Source organism: Felis catus, chromosome E3, assembly GCF_018350175.1.
Source record: "Felis catus isolate Fca126 chromosome E3, F.catus_Fca126_mat1.0, whole genome shotgun sequence".
Taxonomy (NCBI): domain Eukaryota; kingdom Metazoa; phylum Chordata; class Mammalia; order Carnivora; family Felidae; genus Felis; species Felis catus.
In genome coordinates, this window is record NC_058383.1 from 33,889,137 (window position 1) to 33,906,791 (window position 17,655).

A 17,655-nucleotide genomic window follows, 5' to 3' on the forward strand; every position below is an offset into this window, starting at 1 on the left:
GGAACCACAAATCCCAGAATGCAATGCGTCGACACGCCGACCTCCTACGGCCGAGCAGGCCCTCTTAGAGGTCCGGGGGCGGGGGAATCACTTCCGGCGGCAGGTATCCGCGCGATGGTAAGAAGGCGGGTGAGGGGAAGTACGGGGGGTGAAGCGCCTTGGGGGTCGTGGTCAAGGTTAGGCAGGCAGGCGGATTTCTGGGGTTCTGATTTGGAGGATCCGCGGGAGGGAGCTCCGGCGTGGGTTAAGGCTTGCTGTGCCGCGCCTTTCTACGCCCGGGCCACGTGGGCCGACAGGGCACTCTCCGATCATCACAAACCGGGGGTCTATTGAATGCATTTGAGAGCTTTGAAACCATGATCTCATGTGGTATGTTGTGAACCCCCATTGTGAAAGGGGAAGAAACCGAGGCCCAGAGAAGTGAAGTAACTTACACAAGGAGCTACACCTAGTGACTGGCCCCCAAGTCCAAAGCATCTGTCGCTGCCCTACTCAGGGTGTAGAACGGTGCACCTAATAAAAACCTTGTGCTGTGGGTTGGCGCCTCCCATCCCCGCCTGCTTTGGTCTTCCCCCTCCCCCAAACGGCTAAGAAATCAGCGGTTCCCTTCAGCACCGAAGATGGTGCTTTAACCTGACAGAATGGGGAAGTTATTATGGTAAGTATCGCAGAGATTTGTTACCCATTTGGACATTTGTTGTTTGGCTTCCTGCTGGGGAAAACGTTCATATAGCCTTACGTCTTCAGTGCCCAGCCCAGAGTTGGTCGTCCCTAGATACGTGTTGAATGAATGAAGGCTGTGTCGCCTTTCTTGTACCTCTTTGAACTCCCTGAAGGATATAGGACCAGTTTGGGGGGTCAGACTCTGCGACACTCACTGGGTGTGTGTCTTTGGGTATGTTTCTAGCCTTCTCTGGGTTTAGTTTTCTCCGTGGTAAAGTACAGTTGACCCTTGAACAATGCGGGTTTGAACTGTGTGGGCCCACTTCTTCGCAGATTTAAAAAAATACATATGTTGTGAAGTTTTTTTTGGAGATTTGCTCCAATTTGAGAAAACTAGCAGATGAACTGCATAGCCTAGGAATACTGGAAAAAAAAAAAAGATGTATCATGAATGCATAAAATATATGTAGATGCTAGTTTATCATTTACTTCCATGAAGTATACACAAGTTTGTTACAAAAGGGTTTATCAAAATGTACAGACTGTACATGGCATCATTCATAGTTGAGAGAAATGGAAACAAAGATGCAGTGTTAAATAACTGCATAAAATTAACTGCAGTACATACTCCAGGACTGTAAGAATATCCTAGCCACCTCCTCTTGCTGTGGTGATCTCAAGTGTTGTGATTTCCAAGCTTAAAACCGTGTGTTGCTAATCCTCTCCTTGAGATCAGTTCGTCACTCGTAAATTTCAAATGGCTGTAAAAAGTGATCCCGTGGTTCTTGCATATTTTCATCATGTTTAGCGCAATACTGTAAACCTTGAATAACACCATGGGACCCATACGAAACACCACTGGTGATTCTGGAAGCGCTCCCAAGAGGCAGAGAAAGGTCATGACATTACAAGAAAAAGTCGAATTGCTTGACATGTACCGTAGATTAAGGTCTGCGGCTGCAGTGGCCCGTCATTTCAAGATGAATGAATCCAGCGTAAGGACCATTGTAAAAAAGGAAAAGGAAATCCGTGAGGCTGTGGCGGCAGCTACGCCAGCAGGCGCGAGAACGTTGCACTTTCTGCGAGACAGCTTTTTATCTCGTATTGAAAATGCAGCTTTTATGTGGGTGCAGGATTGCTATAAGAAAGGCATACCTATAGACTCGAACACGATTCGAGAAAAAGCAAAGTCATTGTATGACCACTTACAGCAAAAGGAAGGTGAAGGATCCAAGGCTGGAGAATTTAGTGCCAGCAAAGGATGGTTTGATAATTTCAGAAAGCGGTTTGGCTTAAAAAATGTCAAGATAGCAGGGGAAGCAGCTTCCCCCGCCCAAGAGGCAGTAGATGAGTTGCCACCTCAGGCGCCCAGAGTCACCACACCAGAGGAGTTAACAGAGGGTGAGTCGGCGGAGGCGAGAGCTTCCGGACCGGTGCCGGATGAAGATGCCCGAGAAGCGGAGCCAGAAAACAAGTTGACGTTAGACAACCTGGCAGAAGGGTTTCGATTATTCAAGACGGCTTTTGACTTCTTTCACAACATGGACCCTTCTGTGATACGGGCACTGAGACTAAAGCAAGTGGTGGAAGAAGGGCTGGTACCTTATAGAAACATTTTTAGAGAGATGAAAAGGCAGAGAAGTCAAACGGAAATTACAAGGTGTGTCCGTGAAGTTACACCGGGTGTGCCTGCCCCTCTTGCCTCCTCTTCCACCTCCTCTAGCTCTGCCTCCGCCTCCCCCGAGACGGCCAGACCAGCCTGTCCTCGGCCTCGCCCGCAGCCTGCTCAGCGTAAAGATGACGAGGACGAAGACCCCTCCCACGTAATAAATACTAAATAGTCGTCATGCCGTACGGTTAAACTGACCTGGTGTGTGTGTGTGCGTGCGAGTGTCTCCGTGTGAAAATCTGGTAACTGTACGGCAGGAACTGTGTAGGACTGCATCATCGCCTGGGTATTCATTGGGCAGGACGTCATATGCAAGATTCGCCCGCAAGTGGATGGCCTGTCCTTTAGAGGCATAAGGTGGGTGATAATTTAATATAAAATTAATGATGTGTCTTATTGTTTTGTCACGTTGCTCTCAAAGAGTTACGTTGGGGTCCAGTATGCCCCCCTCTCCTATCTGGAGAGACGACATATCAGCCTATCGTCACAGCTAAGTGGTTTTTTAAAAAACAGTGTTTCCGGTAGTGTGTATTATGAATCCAGCTGGAACACGGTAGGCCACGGAAACTTTCTAACCATTCATTCCTTAGCGTATAGGCAAGGCCCCTGGTTACACAGGGTTACACTAGGCTACCATCAAAGGATCCTACTAGTGCATCTTTGTTATCAATCCTTGAATCATCCTACTTATAAATAAATAGGCATCCCCCTTATTATCTTTCTATTTTTGTGTCTAGTGTTGGCAGGTAACAAAACACCTGTTGATGTTTCGTATCCTGTAAGGCAGTATCGATTTATGTACTGACAGACGATTCATCTTGTGAATAACGTAAACTGAATGGTCTGGATGATACAGTACAGCTCCGTAAATGTGTTTTCTCTTACGGTTTTCGTGATCTTGTTCTTTTTTCTAGCTGACTTTGCTGTAAGGATACGGTGTATGATACATGTAATACACAAAATATGTGTTAATCGACTTATCGGTTTAGGTCCTGGTCAGCCGTAGGCTATTAGTAGTTAGGTTTTTGAGGAGTCAAAAGCTACATGTGGATTTTTGACTGCATGGGGGTGGCCGTCCCTCATGCCTCCGTTGTTCAAGGGTCAACCGCAGGGGGCACCTGTCTTGCACCGCTTGTATGAAGATCACGTGAGTTAAAGCATCTGGCTTTCTCTGTCCCTCCGTCTCTGGCAGTAACGGCAACCTCGCAGGGTTGGCGGGAGCTTGTGGGTGAGATGCTCCACAAACGTTCGTCGCGTGATCAGCATGGCTGAGTTCCCTGAGAGCAGTGGTCTCCTTTCTCCCTTCCAGGCTGCCCTCCTCCGCGCTGTGCTTCGGCGGCCCGGCCCGGCCCCGTGGAGAAGGCCTGTCTGCGGGCTGTGGTGCCGCACAGCCACCGGCCGGGATCCGGGGAGGTGGGTGGGGAGCGGGTACCCCGCCCCGAAGGAGAAGGCGGCAGGTGCGGAGACAGAGAACTTCCAGATCGTCTACCGGTTTGACGCCATCAGAGCCTTCGGGTACTTGTCTCGGCTGAAGGTGGCACAGACGGCCCTCACGGTGCTGGCCCTCCCGCCTGGCTGCTACTGGTACTCCCAGGGCTTCGTGACGCTCGGCTCCCTGTGTGTCGCGGGCGGGGTGGCTGGCTTTGCCCTGGCCATGCTCTGCTGGATGAGCTATTTCTTCCGGAGGCTGGTGGGCATCCTGTATGTGAACGAGGCGGGCACTGTGCTGCGGGTGGCGCATCTGACCTTCTGGGGCCGGCGGCAGGACACGGACTGCCCCGTGGCCGACGTGATCCCCATGACGGAAACCAAGGACCGGGCCCAGGAGCTGTTTGTGCGTATCCAGCAGTACAGTGGGAAGCAGACCTTCTACCTCACCCTTCGCTATGGACGCATCGTGGACAGAGAGCGTTTCGCGCAGGTGTTTGGGACGCTGGACTCCCTCAAGTGAATTGGGAGCTGGGTCTCCAGCAGGAAGGCCGAGGATGAAATGGGATCGGGCACCTGAAGACTTCGGCAGGGCCTCTGGGCACCCGTCTTTTGGGATGCACAGAATCCTAAGACAGAAGCTAGTGATCGCGTTTCGGAAAGAGGCCCTTAGTACCAATTCATACTGCATTTGTGTGACATTTAGTCAGATAACGGCCAGAAGTTCACAGCTGGTTCTCGGAGGAAGCTGTGTCCGGTTCACCCAGGCAGGGCAGTGCTGCGAAATCGGAAGTCAGGGAGGTGAGGCAGAGCAAGCTCAGGACGTGGCTTGAGCAGACTCGGGTGCTGTCAGTTCTCGACTGCCTGTCCTGGAGTCACCGTGTCTCTCAACCCTGTTTTTCCCATCTGAGAAAGGGAAAAATCCTGTCTCCTGGCATGGGTGTGAAAATAAACGGTAAATGTCAAGGTCCGTACAAAGGTGACGTGTGCTGAAAAGCTTCCAGGCAGTCAGTAGGGCTTACCCGAGGCCTGTGCCGCCCCCATCGGGCCTCAGCAGCAGGAAAGGACGGGAAGAAGCCCGGGTAGAGTTGGGTCGTGTGACCGCGGCGGAGGGTGCTGGCCAGGCGAGCGCCGCATCCCTTTGCCAAGGTTGTGGCCTGGGGCCCTCCTGTCTGAAGGCTCTGGTGGATGAAACCAGGCGAGCTGTGTTCTGGTGCGTTCTTTTATAAGCTAAAGCTAGTTGTGTGCGCGATTAGTGGTTAGTAAAAGATGTTTGTTTCACAGTCTGTAGCAAAATAAAGAGGAAGGAAGAGGTGATGGTCAACAGTTCCACCACTCAGAAGTCAGTGACTAGATGCTTTATTGTGGGGACTTCCAGTCTTTTATTGTGTTAAAACACACATCATGTAAATGTATTCGTTCAGCCATTTTTGAATGTACACTTCAGTGGTATTAAGGACGCCTACAACGTTGTGCAGCCATCACATCTGCTCGTTTCCAGAACGTTTTCATCATCCCAAGGAGAAACTCTGTACCCATTAAACGGTCACTCCCCATCTCCCCCTCCCTCCGGCCTCGTAACCAGTCATCTGCCTTCTGTTTCCGTGGATTTGCTTTTTCTGGACATTCCACGTAAACGGAATCGCCCACTGTGGTTTTGTGTCTGGCTTCTTTCACCTGGCGTGATGGTTCCAACGTGCATCCATGCTGTAGCCTGTGTGAGAGCCTCATTGCTTTTCGTGGCTGGATAACCACAGTGTAGACCACAGTTTGCTTATCTGTCTGTCGATGGACATTTTGATAGTTTCCACCTTTTGGCTGTTGGGAACAGTGCTGCTGTCAGAGTTGGCGCACGAGTCCCTGCTGTTGCTTCTTTTGGGGCTCCTGGATGCCGACAGGCAGACAGGCGGAAATATTGGATCTTACGGTGACTGTGCAAGTTTTTGAGGAACCGCTGAACTTTCCCACAGCCGCCATGTCCTTTTTTACCCGTCTCAGCCGTGCACGAGGGTTCTGGCTCCTCCACATCCTCCTGATGGGCAGGAGGTGGTATCTTAGCTGTGCTTTCAGGCTTTTTAAAAACATAGATGTTATCCTGTACCTGGAATTGTTTTTTTTTTTTTTTTTTTTTTTTTGCTTCATGTAACATAGCTATCTTACTTGTAAACACATTAAAAATATTCTGTCACAAGAAAGAAAATACCTCATTACTATGTGAGATACCTGATGTTAACTGACCTTGTCATAATCGTTTTGCGATATATACGTGCATAAATCATTACGTTGTACACACTAAGCTGATACGATGTTATATGTCAATTCTATCTCAGTAAAACTGGGAAAAGTTAATTATTTTTGAAGGAGAGAGAGACCGAGTGTGAGTGGCTAACGGGAGAGAGAGCGGGAGACAAAGAATCCGAAGCAGGCTATGGGCTCTGAGCTGTCAGCACAGAGCCTGACACGGGGCTCAAACTCACAGACCGCGAGATCATGACCTGAGCCAAAGTTAGGTGCTTAACTGATTGAGCCACCCAGGAGCCCCAAATCCTCCTTAAAAAAATTTTTTTTAATTTGTCTGTTTATTTTTTTTAATATTTTTAAATCTTAGAGAGAGAGAACGAGAGTGAGAGAGTGCACAAGCGACCAGGGGAAGGGCAGAAAGAGGTGGACAGAGGATCTGAAGTGAGCTCCATGCCTACAGCAGAGAGCCCGATGTGGGGCTTGAACTCACAAGCTATGAGATCATGACCTGAGCTGAAGTCAGATGCTTAACCGGTTGAACCACCTAGGTGTCCTTTATTTTTTTGAAGTCGACTCCACACCCATCGTGGGGCTCGAACTCCCCAAGATCAAGAATCGCACGCTGTACTGACTGCGCCAGCCAGGCGCCTCTCATTCAAATCATACTCTTTATGCAAAAACAAATTCAGAAATTGCAAAATATTCCACCGAGTGGATGTGGTTGGTCCTTCACTTTTTATTTTCTTTTTAAAATTTATTTACTTAGTGTGAGCAAGGGAGGAGCAGAGAGAGGGGGAAAGAGAGAATCCCAAGCAGGCTCTGCACTGTCACTGCAGAGCCCATCGTGGGGCTCGATTTCATGAACCATGAGATCATGACCTGGAGCCAAAATCAAAAGCCTGATGCTCAACCAGCTGAGCCACCCAGGTGCCCTGAAAACAGCACTGTTTAATTTGTGTTCAGTTTTAGTTAAAGATGCAAATGAAAGGTGGTAGGATCATGGATTTGAATTCTTTATTAAATTGTAGCTGGTGTGAATTCATTCCTGTGGTTGGAGACCGAAGTCTGGGGAGTGTGTGGTTGTGTGCCTCAGATGTTTGGGGACACTGGGCACCCACTGCCTGGGCATATCTGTGGTTTTCCCAGACACAGCGGCTCTGCACACAGGAGAACCCCCACTGAGCAGTGACCCAGAGCCTGGGTGTGGGCCTGGGCGTCCCCGGGGCCTCTTCTTCAAGGTAAATGGCATGTGGTTCCATTGCCTTGTTTTATGCGACTTTATTTAAACAACTTTTTTTTAATGTTTACTTATTTTTGACAGAGAGAGACAGAGCATGAGCTGGGGAGGGGCAGAGAGGGAGACACAAAATCCAAAGCAGGCTCCAGGCTCTGAGCTGGCAGCACAGAGCCCGATGCGGGGCTCGAACTCACAGACTGTGAGATCATGACCAGAGGCGAAGTCGGATGTTTAACCGACTGAGCCACCCAGACGCCCCAATGCTGATTCTATTTTAAAACTACGAGCAGAAGCTGACCACCTCTCACCCTGTCCACCTCCTGCCATTCTGATTCACACTGCCCTCGTATGTTCTCTGGGTTGTTGCAGCCTGCTGCTTCTGTTATCCTTACCCATCTGGAGCCTGTTCTCACAGCAGCCAGTGATAATAAATAAGTAAATAAACAAACAAACAAAGCACGGCATTGCGGTAAAAACTGAAGTGCTCACCGTGGCCTACAAGGTCTAACGTGGTCTGGGTCCACCCCATCTCCAGCTGTGTCTTATCCACAGCTCTGTCTTCAACCACTGCCAGTCATATCCAGTTTTCTGTTCCTTCAGTAATCAAGGATGCTCCAGCCTCAGGGTCTTTGCATTGGCAGTTCCCTCTGTCTGGAAACCTTTCTCCCCAATGTCTGTATAGAGCACTCTCACGCATGTGTGCTTTCTCCCCCTCTCTCCCTCCCCTCCCCTCCCTTCCCCTCTTTCTCTGTATAACAGGTGTTCTTTATGCTCAAGAAGTTGTTAGTGAAGATACACTTGTATAGAGAAGAGTCAGTTACATAGCAATTACATGTAGCTCTTGGTTTCCTTCCATACTGTTCCCTCACCCGCTTACCAGCTCCTTCAAAGACTGTGAACCCCTTTCCCCAAAGACAGTCTTTGCGTATGAAATGTCTCAGGCGGTATTAACGATTTGACTTTGACCTCATTAAAGATAAGAATTAACTCAAATAGTCCCTGGTGTTGGTCTAGTTCTAAGCTATTAACCTGAGTGAACGTCACCCCTGGAGATTTTAGTTATGTCAGGGGTGGGTCCCCAGAATCTGTATTTTGACAGAAAATTCTGACAGCCAATTCTGAAATGCAGCCAGGCTGGAATTTTAGTCTATTTCAGTCTATTTCTGAAATAGACTAGTAGACAGAAAACACCAGAGTAACTCATGCCTCTGTGGACTCTGTGTTCCCTGGCCAATTTTTTCCCCCCTTAAAGAATACGTTCTCAGCTCTGGTTCTGTGTGCAGAATCACCTGGGGAGCTTTTTAAAAATATTGCTGCCCAGGCCCACGACCAGCCGTTGCCATGGTCAGGGCGATTCTTACCTGTAGCCTGGGTTGCCAGTCACTGCTCTGTAGTATCACCACCCTGGGAGGTGAAAACCCCGTCCTCACCAGCCCACCAGCCGTGGCACGAGAGAGCCTCCATTTCGATGTGTGTCTGCTCACACAGTACCAGCAGAGGGCACACACAGCAAAGGCATCATGCATGCGTTCATTTCCGAGCCGGAATCGCGATCTCCACCTGACCTCGGCGGGACTTCAGCAGCACCACGAGGGCGGTCCCTGGGAGCCGCCCAGGCTCTCCGGATCGACACCAGCAAAACTAGCAAAACCTGTGCTGAGTCCCTAAGGACGGATTCCGGTAGATGCTGGGGGGTTTGAATCTTTATGTTTCCCAGGTAACTCCAAGGCACCCTGACTTTTGAGAATCCCTGCGTGGGATTTACCCTTCCCAAAAGCCGTGCAGCAGATGAGAAAGCAGTGTCTCGGAAAATGCAAGTGGGCTTTAGATGCAGGTGATGGATATGTGGGTGATTCCCCCACTTTGACAACAAATCCAAAATAATAATCTAATAGAAATACCCAAGGAGACATACGAAGATGTTCACTGAGTGTTCCTAATAGCAAAACAAACAGCAATGACAAAACTGGAAATAAACGTTTTTAAAAGAAATTTTTAAGGTTTATTTGTTTTTGAGAGAGAGACAGAATGTGAGCAGGGGAGGAGCAGAGAGAGAGGGAGACACAGAATCCAAAGCAGGCTCCAGGCTCTGAGCTGTCAGCACAGAGCCTGATGTGGGGCTCATACCTATGAACCGTGAGATCATGACCTGAGCCAAAGTCGGAAGCTTAACCGACTGAGCCACCCAGGTGCCCCTAAACAGTTTTCATTAGTAGGCGACACGGTTAAATAAATGTCGGTAGAGCCTTACTATGGAATATTGTATGGCCCTTAAAAAGAATGAGCTTGAACAGTATCTGCTGATGTGGAAAGGTAACCATGGCAACCACGATCCGTAGAAAAAGCAAGTCACAGAACCAATAGAGTTTTGTGTGGTCTTGTGTTTGTAAAAACCCCCATACACTGCAAGTTCACAGTGGTTACCTCTGGGGAGAGGGTGGAGGGTGGGGGGGGGTTGGTGGAATGGAGGGAAGACACCCATCTTCAACGTTGTAACCTTCCAATACTGTTTTTAAGTATTCACGATGAACATCTTGTCTGTCTTAACAAGTGAAAAATGCTGTAAAAAGCTCGAGATCTCTCAAGTCAGCTTTTTAGGTGAATCCACCGTGAATTCCCATGCTGGCCTTGGAAGCTGGGCTGACATTAGGAATCATTCCGTTGTGGAGAGCATCGGTGACATGGCTATGCCTGTCCCTTCTAGAGTGGTTTTCCTGCCTGTCCGCTGACACCCGCCTGCACGCCCTGGGCTGTGTAGAATTTAACTGCAGGGAATGGTGTGGTCTGTGCTATGTCCATTTTCGTACAGTACTTGCTGTGGACTGAACATGTGTATCCACCCCCACCCCTGAAAACTCCTGTGTTGAAACCGTAACCCCCAATGTGATGGTGCTTGGGGTGGAGCCTTTGGGAGGTGATTAGGGTCCCCTTCGTGTGATCAGGGCCTGTACGAATAAAGAGGCTGTGTGTGTGTGTGTGTGTGTGTGTGTGCGCGCGTGCCCCAAGGAAGGCCATATGAGGACATAACAAGGGGCCTCACCAACCAATCATGGCCTTGCAGCCTCCAGAACTGTGAGAAATCTGTGTTTAATGTGTAAGCTGCCCAGTCTATGGTTGTTGGGGAGGTCATCAAGAAGGCATGACTGCCAGTTGACCCTCAGGCTGGCCCTGGGCAATCGGAGGCTCCCCACCCCCTCCCCTGTCCTTGGAATGTAGGTTCTGCTTGGCTTCTCTGTTTCCGGAAGCTGTCCAAGGACACAGCCTTGAAACAGTGATGGGGGGTTGAGGCCATCTGCACGGTAGACATGCCTGAACCCAGTTAAGGCCTCCACGTAAACTCAGATTCTGCCAGGTGGGTGTGGAGGCCTTATCTTGCAGCCGCCCAAGACAAGCCTTGTAAGTCCCCTCGTGAGTTAAGTCCTCTTGCAGGTATTAGTGAGTCCTGCCACCTGCCCACTGGAGCGGCCTCCTCTCTCTCCAGCCTCTCTCTGCCTTCCGTGTATGGGAGCCAGTCTCAGTTTGCACCCAGGGAGCTCGCGAGTGGGTTGTAGGCCAGCAGTGGTATTCGTATTCTGTCATAGCCCCCCTGGGCAGACTGAGACGTGGTCCCCCAGACCGCGGGGAGGTCAGCTCTAGCTGGGGACGTCTGTGGTCTGCACCGCTGGGAGCTGGTGTCCTACCTGCACTGGTGATCAAAGATGAGACTTCCATGTTACAGGGCCGGGTATCTACCATTCAGCAACCATGTTGAATGCACTCCCCAGAGCCGATGTGGGGGACTTAGCCGCTTGTGGGGGTGCGGGCAGCCGGGGAAAATTGCCCAGATGGCCAGGGCTGGGGGCTTTCATTTCACTGCTGCTCTGTGACCTCAGGACTTGTGAGTCCCCAAACGGAAAGTAACAGGGTCCCTTTGAGCCCCAGGCAGAGTCCAACTTTTATGGCTTTGTTTTGCTCCTGTGGCATTCAACTATAAAATCCTGTCCGATTAATCAGGCAGGGCCATGTTTTACCAACTCTGGAGACAAAACATCCATTTTACTGATTAACAGTTGAGATACACTCCGAGACTCCGAGACTCCGTGGGGCTTGTATCTGCATTGGGAAGTAGGTTTACTGCTGTGAGCGGGAACTGTAAGGTTGACAGAAATGTATCATTGTGTGGAATCATGGGAGGCACTATGCCCTGCCACGTTGTAGCTGTGGCCGGAGAAGTTCTCCGTGTGCCTTGGGTTCTTCATCTGGGAAGCAGTGGCAATAAAAGTACCCACCTAAGGGGGTTGGGATGATGGACTTAGTACCTGGAATCCACCTAAAATAGCGCTTGGTCCAGGGAAGCATTTGATACGTGCTAGGCTAGCAGGCTAGCATTACAGAGGAGGCTCAGGGGTGATGGGCCACCCAGCTAGAAAGTAGCAGAGTCGGGTCATTCCACTGCCATATCCTGCCTCCCCAGCATGGAAGGAGAACAGAAAATAGGAAACAGTGCCTGGTTTTATTTATTTTTAGTTTTGAGAGAGAGAGCGAGCAGGGGAGAGGGGCAGAGAGAGAGGGAGAGAGAGGAAGAGTCTTAAGCAGGTTCCATGCCCAGTGCAGAGCCTGACACAGAGCTCCATCCCACGACCCTGGGATCATGACCTGAGCCAAAATCAAGAGTCGGACACTCAACCAGCTGAGCCACCCAGGTGCCCCACAGTGACCATTTGTAACAAGGAGTATTTGAGGTTTTGGTGCCTTCCAATCACCCACCGGCTCTAAGAAGGTATGCTAAGAGCTCACACTGATGTTGACCAGTTCAGATGGACCTTCCAAGTCTGGCGGCCAGGCTGGCTGTGAGAAAGGTCCTGGGGTGGAGGACAGCCCCTGCCCTCACCTGATCCCAAGCTGGCTGTGCGCACATACACACGCATCTGTTGATACGCTAGTATGCCATCTTTCCTACGTCTGCGTTTCAAATCCTAGCTCCTGAGCTGAATGGTTGGGCGGGTTCCCCCAACCTCTCTGAGCTTGTTTCCTCATCTTACAAGTAAGCACATAACGGGCTCCTGGGTGGCTCAGTTAGACGTCCGACTTCAGCTCAGGTCATGATCTCACGATTCATGGGTTTGAGCCCCGCGTCAGGCTCTGTGCTGACAGCTCAGAGCCTGGAGCCCGCTTCGGATTCTGTGGCTCCCTCTCTCTCTGCCCCTCCCCCACTCACACTCTCAAAAATAAACATAAAAAAAAAGTAGGCACAGCTCATAGGTTTGTCATGAAAATTATAAAGCACCTGCAGCCTATGCTTGCACATAGGAGATGGTCAACAAACGATAATTGTTACCGTATGTGATTATTTAAATTTTTTCTTTAATGTTTATTTTTGAGAGACAGACATGAAGCACGAGCGGGGGAGGGGGAGGGGCAGAGAAACAGGGAGACACGGAATCCGAAGCAGGCTCCAGGCTCCGAGCTGTCAGCACAGAGCCCGATGCGGGGCTCGAACCCACGAACCACAAGATCATGACCTGAGCCGAAGTCGGACGCTCAACCGACTGAGTCACCCAGGTGCCCCGTTTATATGTGATTATTGTTAAAATACGTTTTGTTTTGTTAAAAAAAAAATTTTTTTTAAGTTTATTTGAGAGCAAGCGAGCAGGGGAAGGGCAGAGAGAGGGAGAGAGAGAGAATCCCAGGGTCAGCACAGAGCCCAACGTAGAGCTCAAACTCACAAACTGTGAGATCATGACTTGAGCTGAAAACAAGAGTCGGACACTAAACTGACTGAGCCACCACCCAGGCGCCCCTAAACAATACATGTAATAGTAAACCTTGCCTTCGACGATAATCTTATAGAGGCATTGAATGTCCACGGTGGAAGGAACCTGGGAAACCATGCAATCCAAACCATGCATCTTGCAGGTGAGAAAAGTCAGAGCCACACGGGGGTCACTGACAGCTGGGAGCAGGAGCCCATGGTCCCCGTCCAGGTTGGGTCCTAGACACTCCTGACTGGTGTGTCGGTCTCTCTGTCCCTCATGTCCTCGGCATGTTGGATTTCCCCCCTGCTCCGAACCTGCACCTCCTGCACTCCTGCGTGGAAATCCCCTGCCTCGCAGTGTGGCCCCAAAGGCCCTCTGAGGCCCAGTCCTGCCTGTTTCTTTGGTCTCTGACTCTTGTGGTCTTTCTCTGATCTACACCCTGGGATGCCTGCCCTCACCGTGCCTTTGTGTCCGGGGTCTGGAATGCCCTCCATCCTGCCTCCGAGTCACTGGTGCAGTTCCTGCTTGACCTTGAAGATGAAACTCAGGGACCAACTTCCACCCCAGCTCGGGGCCCGCCCTTTGTTAATGTGCAGCGTCCAGGGTCTGCCCGTGTCGCTGTGACCTCTTCCCCACCAAAGATGAGCTAAGCGTAAGGACCACACCTTGTCCATCCCTGTGCCCCCGTCACATGGTAAGTCCTTGATGAAGCCTGGTGAAAATAATGGCCTCACAGTATGTCCTGAGTCCAGACAGACTTGGGCAGGTACAGTATAACCCCCCAAGACCTCCCTAAGAGGTACAGAGTAGGTGCTTAATGTGTGCTTGTCAGACAATTATTTAACAAAACTGTTTCCAAACCCAAAAAGGACACATTCACTCTGTTTCCATTATAAATTTTTTTTTTTTAAATTTAAGAATACTGATTAACACAGGAAACATTTAATTTCACGGAATTGTGCGTATGGTCATCAGTTACATTGTGACACGTTAACTTCTTTATCATTTATTCGCACTGTCAACAGAATACCGTAAACAAGATTTGAATGCATTAGTGGGCGGTGCTCCCTAGCTATGCTTCTCTACCATGAGCTGATATATGTATACATTTATATATATATGTATAGAGATAGGTATAGATATATAGATGTTTTAATGTGCACAATTTTGCATGGTTACTGTCAGTAAAAATTATAAAAAAACATTTACAATAAAAGTGAGGATGTGCTAAGACTTGCTATTACAGGACCTTGCTTTCTGTAAAAGACTTGCTGGAGAGAGTTACTAAAGTCTACAGCACTGATGGGAGATGGGTTCGTTCCCAGACCGTTGGCCACAGAAGCACTCCGCGGGCCCAGCCCTGGACAGCAACCTGTCGGCCGGGCTCCCCGTTGTTACCCACCTCTCCATAGTTTCTACCTTGAGCCCTGCCGAGAGTCCTCTGCTTTGAAATCCTTCCAGCTATACCCCCACCCTGAAAAGAAGATGCCTCAGGAACTCCGAATACGCCCTGAGCTAACAAGAACGTGTTGATAAATGGCTTAAAAAGTTTCACGAGAAGTAACTTCCCTTGGTACGGAGTGAGTAAGTCTGGACATGACTTCCCAGATAAAACGATGTCATTCCTCGATGACTGCCCCGTGGGAGAGAACAAAATGTCTATGGCCACTCTCTCCACCAAAGAGAGCCCAGTTTCTGGTCGTGCCCTGGCTCGGAAACCTTTGGGACCCCAGGAACCTTACTGGATGTTTGTACCCAACGTTAAAGTTCTCCAGAGAAAGCGTCCTTATGCCAATAAATGAATTATGGTTTGGTTTGCATCTGGCTTGTTAAATAAGGCCTTGAATCTTGGGATATTGCCTTGGGATATTGAGAATCTGGATCCCCAGTGAAAGGTGCGAGACTGTGGGCTGAGGTGCCTTTGAAAGTGTGTTCCCTTTCCTGTGACACTCTTCCTTGCCTTGTCTGCTTGGAGAACTCTTGCTTGTTCTGCAAAACCCTGCTCAAAGGTCACTTTCCCCCTGAAAAGCCCCGCCCCTGGCAGACACTCCCTCTGATTTCCTGACGTCCCGTACATTCCTCTCGGCACAGCACTTGCCCCTCTGCTTTGACTACTGACTTAAGAGTCTGTTGTCCCCGATGGCATGTGAGTCCCTCGAGAGGAGGGACCATGTTGTATTTCCCCTCTGTATTCCTAAGGCTTTGCACTGGGCCTGGGGCAGAGCAGGTACATAAGGACAGTCCCATGGAGGAGTGACCGGTTAAAGGGACGAGTGAACAGACGAGTGGCATCCCGCAGAGAGAGGGGCGGACACCTCCATTTTGCTGGCAGAGCAGATAGCCTGACACACGACAGAAAACCAAAAAAACAACCGGTTTGAGGTCTTTGGATGATTAGTTATTGAAAGAACAAAGTGCCAAACCGGGAACCTTGATATGCCCCTGTCCCGAGCCAGCCGGCCAGGCAGCAGGGGGTGGGCCGGGAGGACAGCCAGATGCTCTTTTTAGGGGCATCTGAAGTCCCACGAGTCCCAAGAATGCCTGGCCTCCAGAAGAGGCCCCTGAGCCTCAGCCACAGGCCAACTAAGCATTCCAGTATCCTCCGCCTGGAAATCTACACGCTCTTTCATGTCAGGAACAGCTGTCCTCTGGAGTGGCCAGTATGAGGATGCCACCTTGAACCAGCGGGCAGTCTGGTTTCTGGGGGAGTTTTGGCACCCAGTGTTCTCGGTGCTTCTTGAGGAAGACCCCTAGCTCAGCAACTGACTGCCTGTGATGGAGTCCGGCAAGGGCCGCGCACAAGGGGAGCAGGGGTGGGTGAGGAGAAGCTAGAGAGCCCCCCGGGCGAGGGGTCCACAGGTCAGACCCCAGATGCCCCGGGGAGACAGGAGGACTTGGCTCTGCCGCTCCTGGGAGACTGGCTTGTGCTTCTGACCCTCCGGCTCCTGTGTGTCCCCTTGGATGCTCAGGCTGCAGTCCCGTCCCCTCTCCCCCGCCACCGACGTCTGGGTTCACATTTAACAGAGGGAATAGAGTGTGGGGAACAGAGGGTCAGTGAGTAAGAAGTGCCAGTAATGGCACAGAGATTCTCCAAGGCAACAGCCCGTCAAGGACAGAATTCACAATTTAGAGGGTCCCCAGATGCACCGAGCAGGGTGGCCCCAGTCGTACGTAAGGAGGCCACAGGACCCCTTCCCAGACCACAGCTCAATCCTAATGTCCTTGCTCTCCTGCCCCCGTATGATCTGTCCCGTCCGTCAATGAACTGTGCAGGGCACCTGCTCAGAGCTCCAGGGCTGGGTGGGAGGGGAGAGCATGTCTGCCAGGGCGAGGGGTGTCAGCATCCTCGGTCACAGAATATGGCACTTGAGAGGGACCGGAGCCCAAAAGTCCCGGGAGCAGCTGTCATTCCCTTGCCTGGCTTCCAAAGAAACGGTTGGGGTCGAGGTGGGCAGACATACGGCCAGAACCCTCATGGCCCTGCCTGAGACTACGTCCAGGGCTCAAGCAGAATTTCTGGGCTTACACCAATGTACATCATTGGCTCTGCAGGGAGGAGAATCAAAGCCAGCCCCTCCCGCCCGTCCCCCCACCCCCCAAGCCACCACAGACGTCCCCTCCCTGCAAAGAACCCTATAGGTCACGCATTCGCCTCTGATCCTTTAAGTGAAAACATGAATTAGGCAAACTAATCAATTTGACAACTGTTGAGATCGGGGCTTTCTCAGAGCGCAGGGGAGATGGCTCCTTTACTTGAAGCCTGCTAAGATGTCACTGAAGATGTTGAGGAACAGGTGTGCGTGGTGATCCCTGAAGACCAGAGTGGGGCGGAACCGGATGGATTTGTCCCCGCAGCCTCCCAGCACCACGCCTGAAAGCGGGCGAAGGAGGGAGGTCAGCCGCCTGGGCTCAGAGCCACACGCGGGGCACCTAACGTCCGTCCATCTGTCCTTGCCTCCCTCCCTCCCTCCCACCTCCAACACCTGCTCTGCTGCCCCTGGGCGAGGCCCACTGAGACCTAAGTCCCGAGGCAAAGCCCCTGCCTTCCAGGAGCTCGTGGAGGAGCCGGGACGGAAAGCGGCAAACAGGTAAACGCAGAAGTGCAGGCGGGCAGCTCGTGCGAGGGGCAGACTGTCACCCGAGAGGGACGGACCCGCTGATCTCAAAGGCGCCCTGGTCAAGGTCTCGGGGCGCCTCTGAAACTCCGTTTCTCACGGGGAACAGGAGGCGAGTTACCCCTGCTCCTCTGGGATCCTGACCCGGAGCAGAGTGCCTGCCACACATCCGCCCTCTGACCTCCCCGCCTGGAAGCCCCTCCTCACGCCCCTCCTCACGTTCCTTTCCAGAGGCTTCCTCACCTCTGTCGGCTCCACCCTGCCTCCTGTAATTGCACCCATCCCTTCCTCTGCCCGCATGCCCCTCCCCACCTTCAGCTGGACAACCCTGCTCATGCGGCTACACTTAAGGTAAAACGCCTCCTCCTCAAGGAAGCCTCCCCTGATTTCCTCCTCCCAACACCTCCCCCAGCTATTCCATCCTTAGCCCCCTTTCGTGCTTCCTAGGGTGCACAACTGCAACCGATGGTTTATGAAAACTGTCTTCCATGCCCCCTTCCTGCTAGACCGGGAGCTCCATGAAGGCAAGGCCCCAACGGTCTAGTTCACGACCACGATTCTCTCCTG

General features: G+C 51.1%; 2 protein-coding genes across 16 annotated transcripts in view; one reads left to right on the top strand and one right to left on the bottom strand.

Moving 5' to 3' along the window:
• The first annotated feature begins 5 nt into the window (after window positions 1-5).
• Window positions 6-14,793, top strand: TMEM186 (transmembrane protein 186). 14 transcript variants are annotated; one of them, XR_006591034.1, is made up of 6 exons: window positions 27-117; window positions 1,472-2,486; window positions 2,590-2,689; window positions 13,068-13,133; window positions 13,492-13,667; window positions 14,299-14,793. XR_006591034.1 is itself a non-coding variant. In XM_045047674.1 (3 exons), exon 3 carries the CDS (start codon window positions 3,597-3,599, stop codon window positions 4,281-4,283), a length of 687 nt encoding a protein of 228 aa, XP_044903609.1. In that variant the 5' UTR covers window positions 37-117; window positions 2,387-2,486; window positions 2,590-3,596; the 3' UTR covers window positions 4,284-6,061. The 14 variants fall into 14 exon arrangements, 4 of the variants coding, with proteins under 4 accessions (XP_006942405.2, XP_044903609.1, XP_044903608.1 ...); XR_006591033.1 differs by lacking the exon at window positions 27-117 and having other exon boundaries at window positions 124-2,486; XR_006591035.1 differs by lacking the exon at window positions 27-117 and having other exon boundaries at window positions 124-2,486; window positions 13,541-13,667.
• Window positions 13,858-17,655, bottom strand: part of ABAT (4-aminobutyrate aminotransferase) — a 90,885-nt gene continuing 87,087 nt past the window's right edge. For both annotated transcript variants that reach the window (XM_006942340.5, XM_019820979.3), the window contains exon 16: window positions 13,858-16,844. In XM_006942340.5, the coding sequence (XP_006942402.1) occupies window positions 16,723-16,844 (122 nt within the window). In that variant the 3' untranslated portion in view covers window positions 13,858-16,722. The remainder of the gene's footprint in view (window positions 16,845-17,655) is intronic.

What these genes read in the sequence shown, in the direction of transcription:
- TMEM186 (XM_045047673.1), top strand. Translation starts at nt 1,500, where the DNA reads ATGGGACCCATACGAAACACCACTGGTGATTCTGGAAGCGCTCCCAAG. An exon ending in AGGACGAAGACCCCTCCCAC is followed by an intron (nt 2,487 to 2,589) that starts GTAATAAATACT and finishes ACTGTACGGCAG; the next exon opens with GAACTGTGTAGGACTGCATC.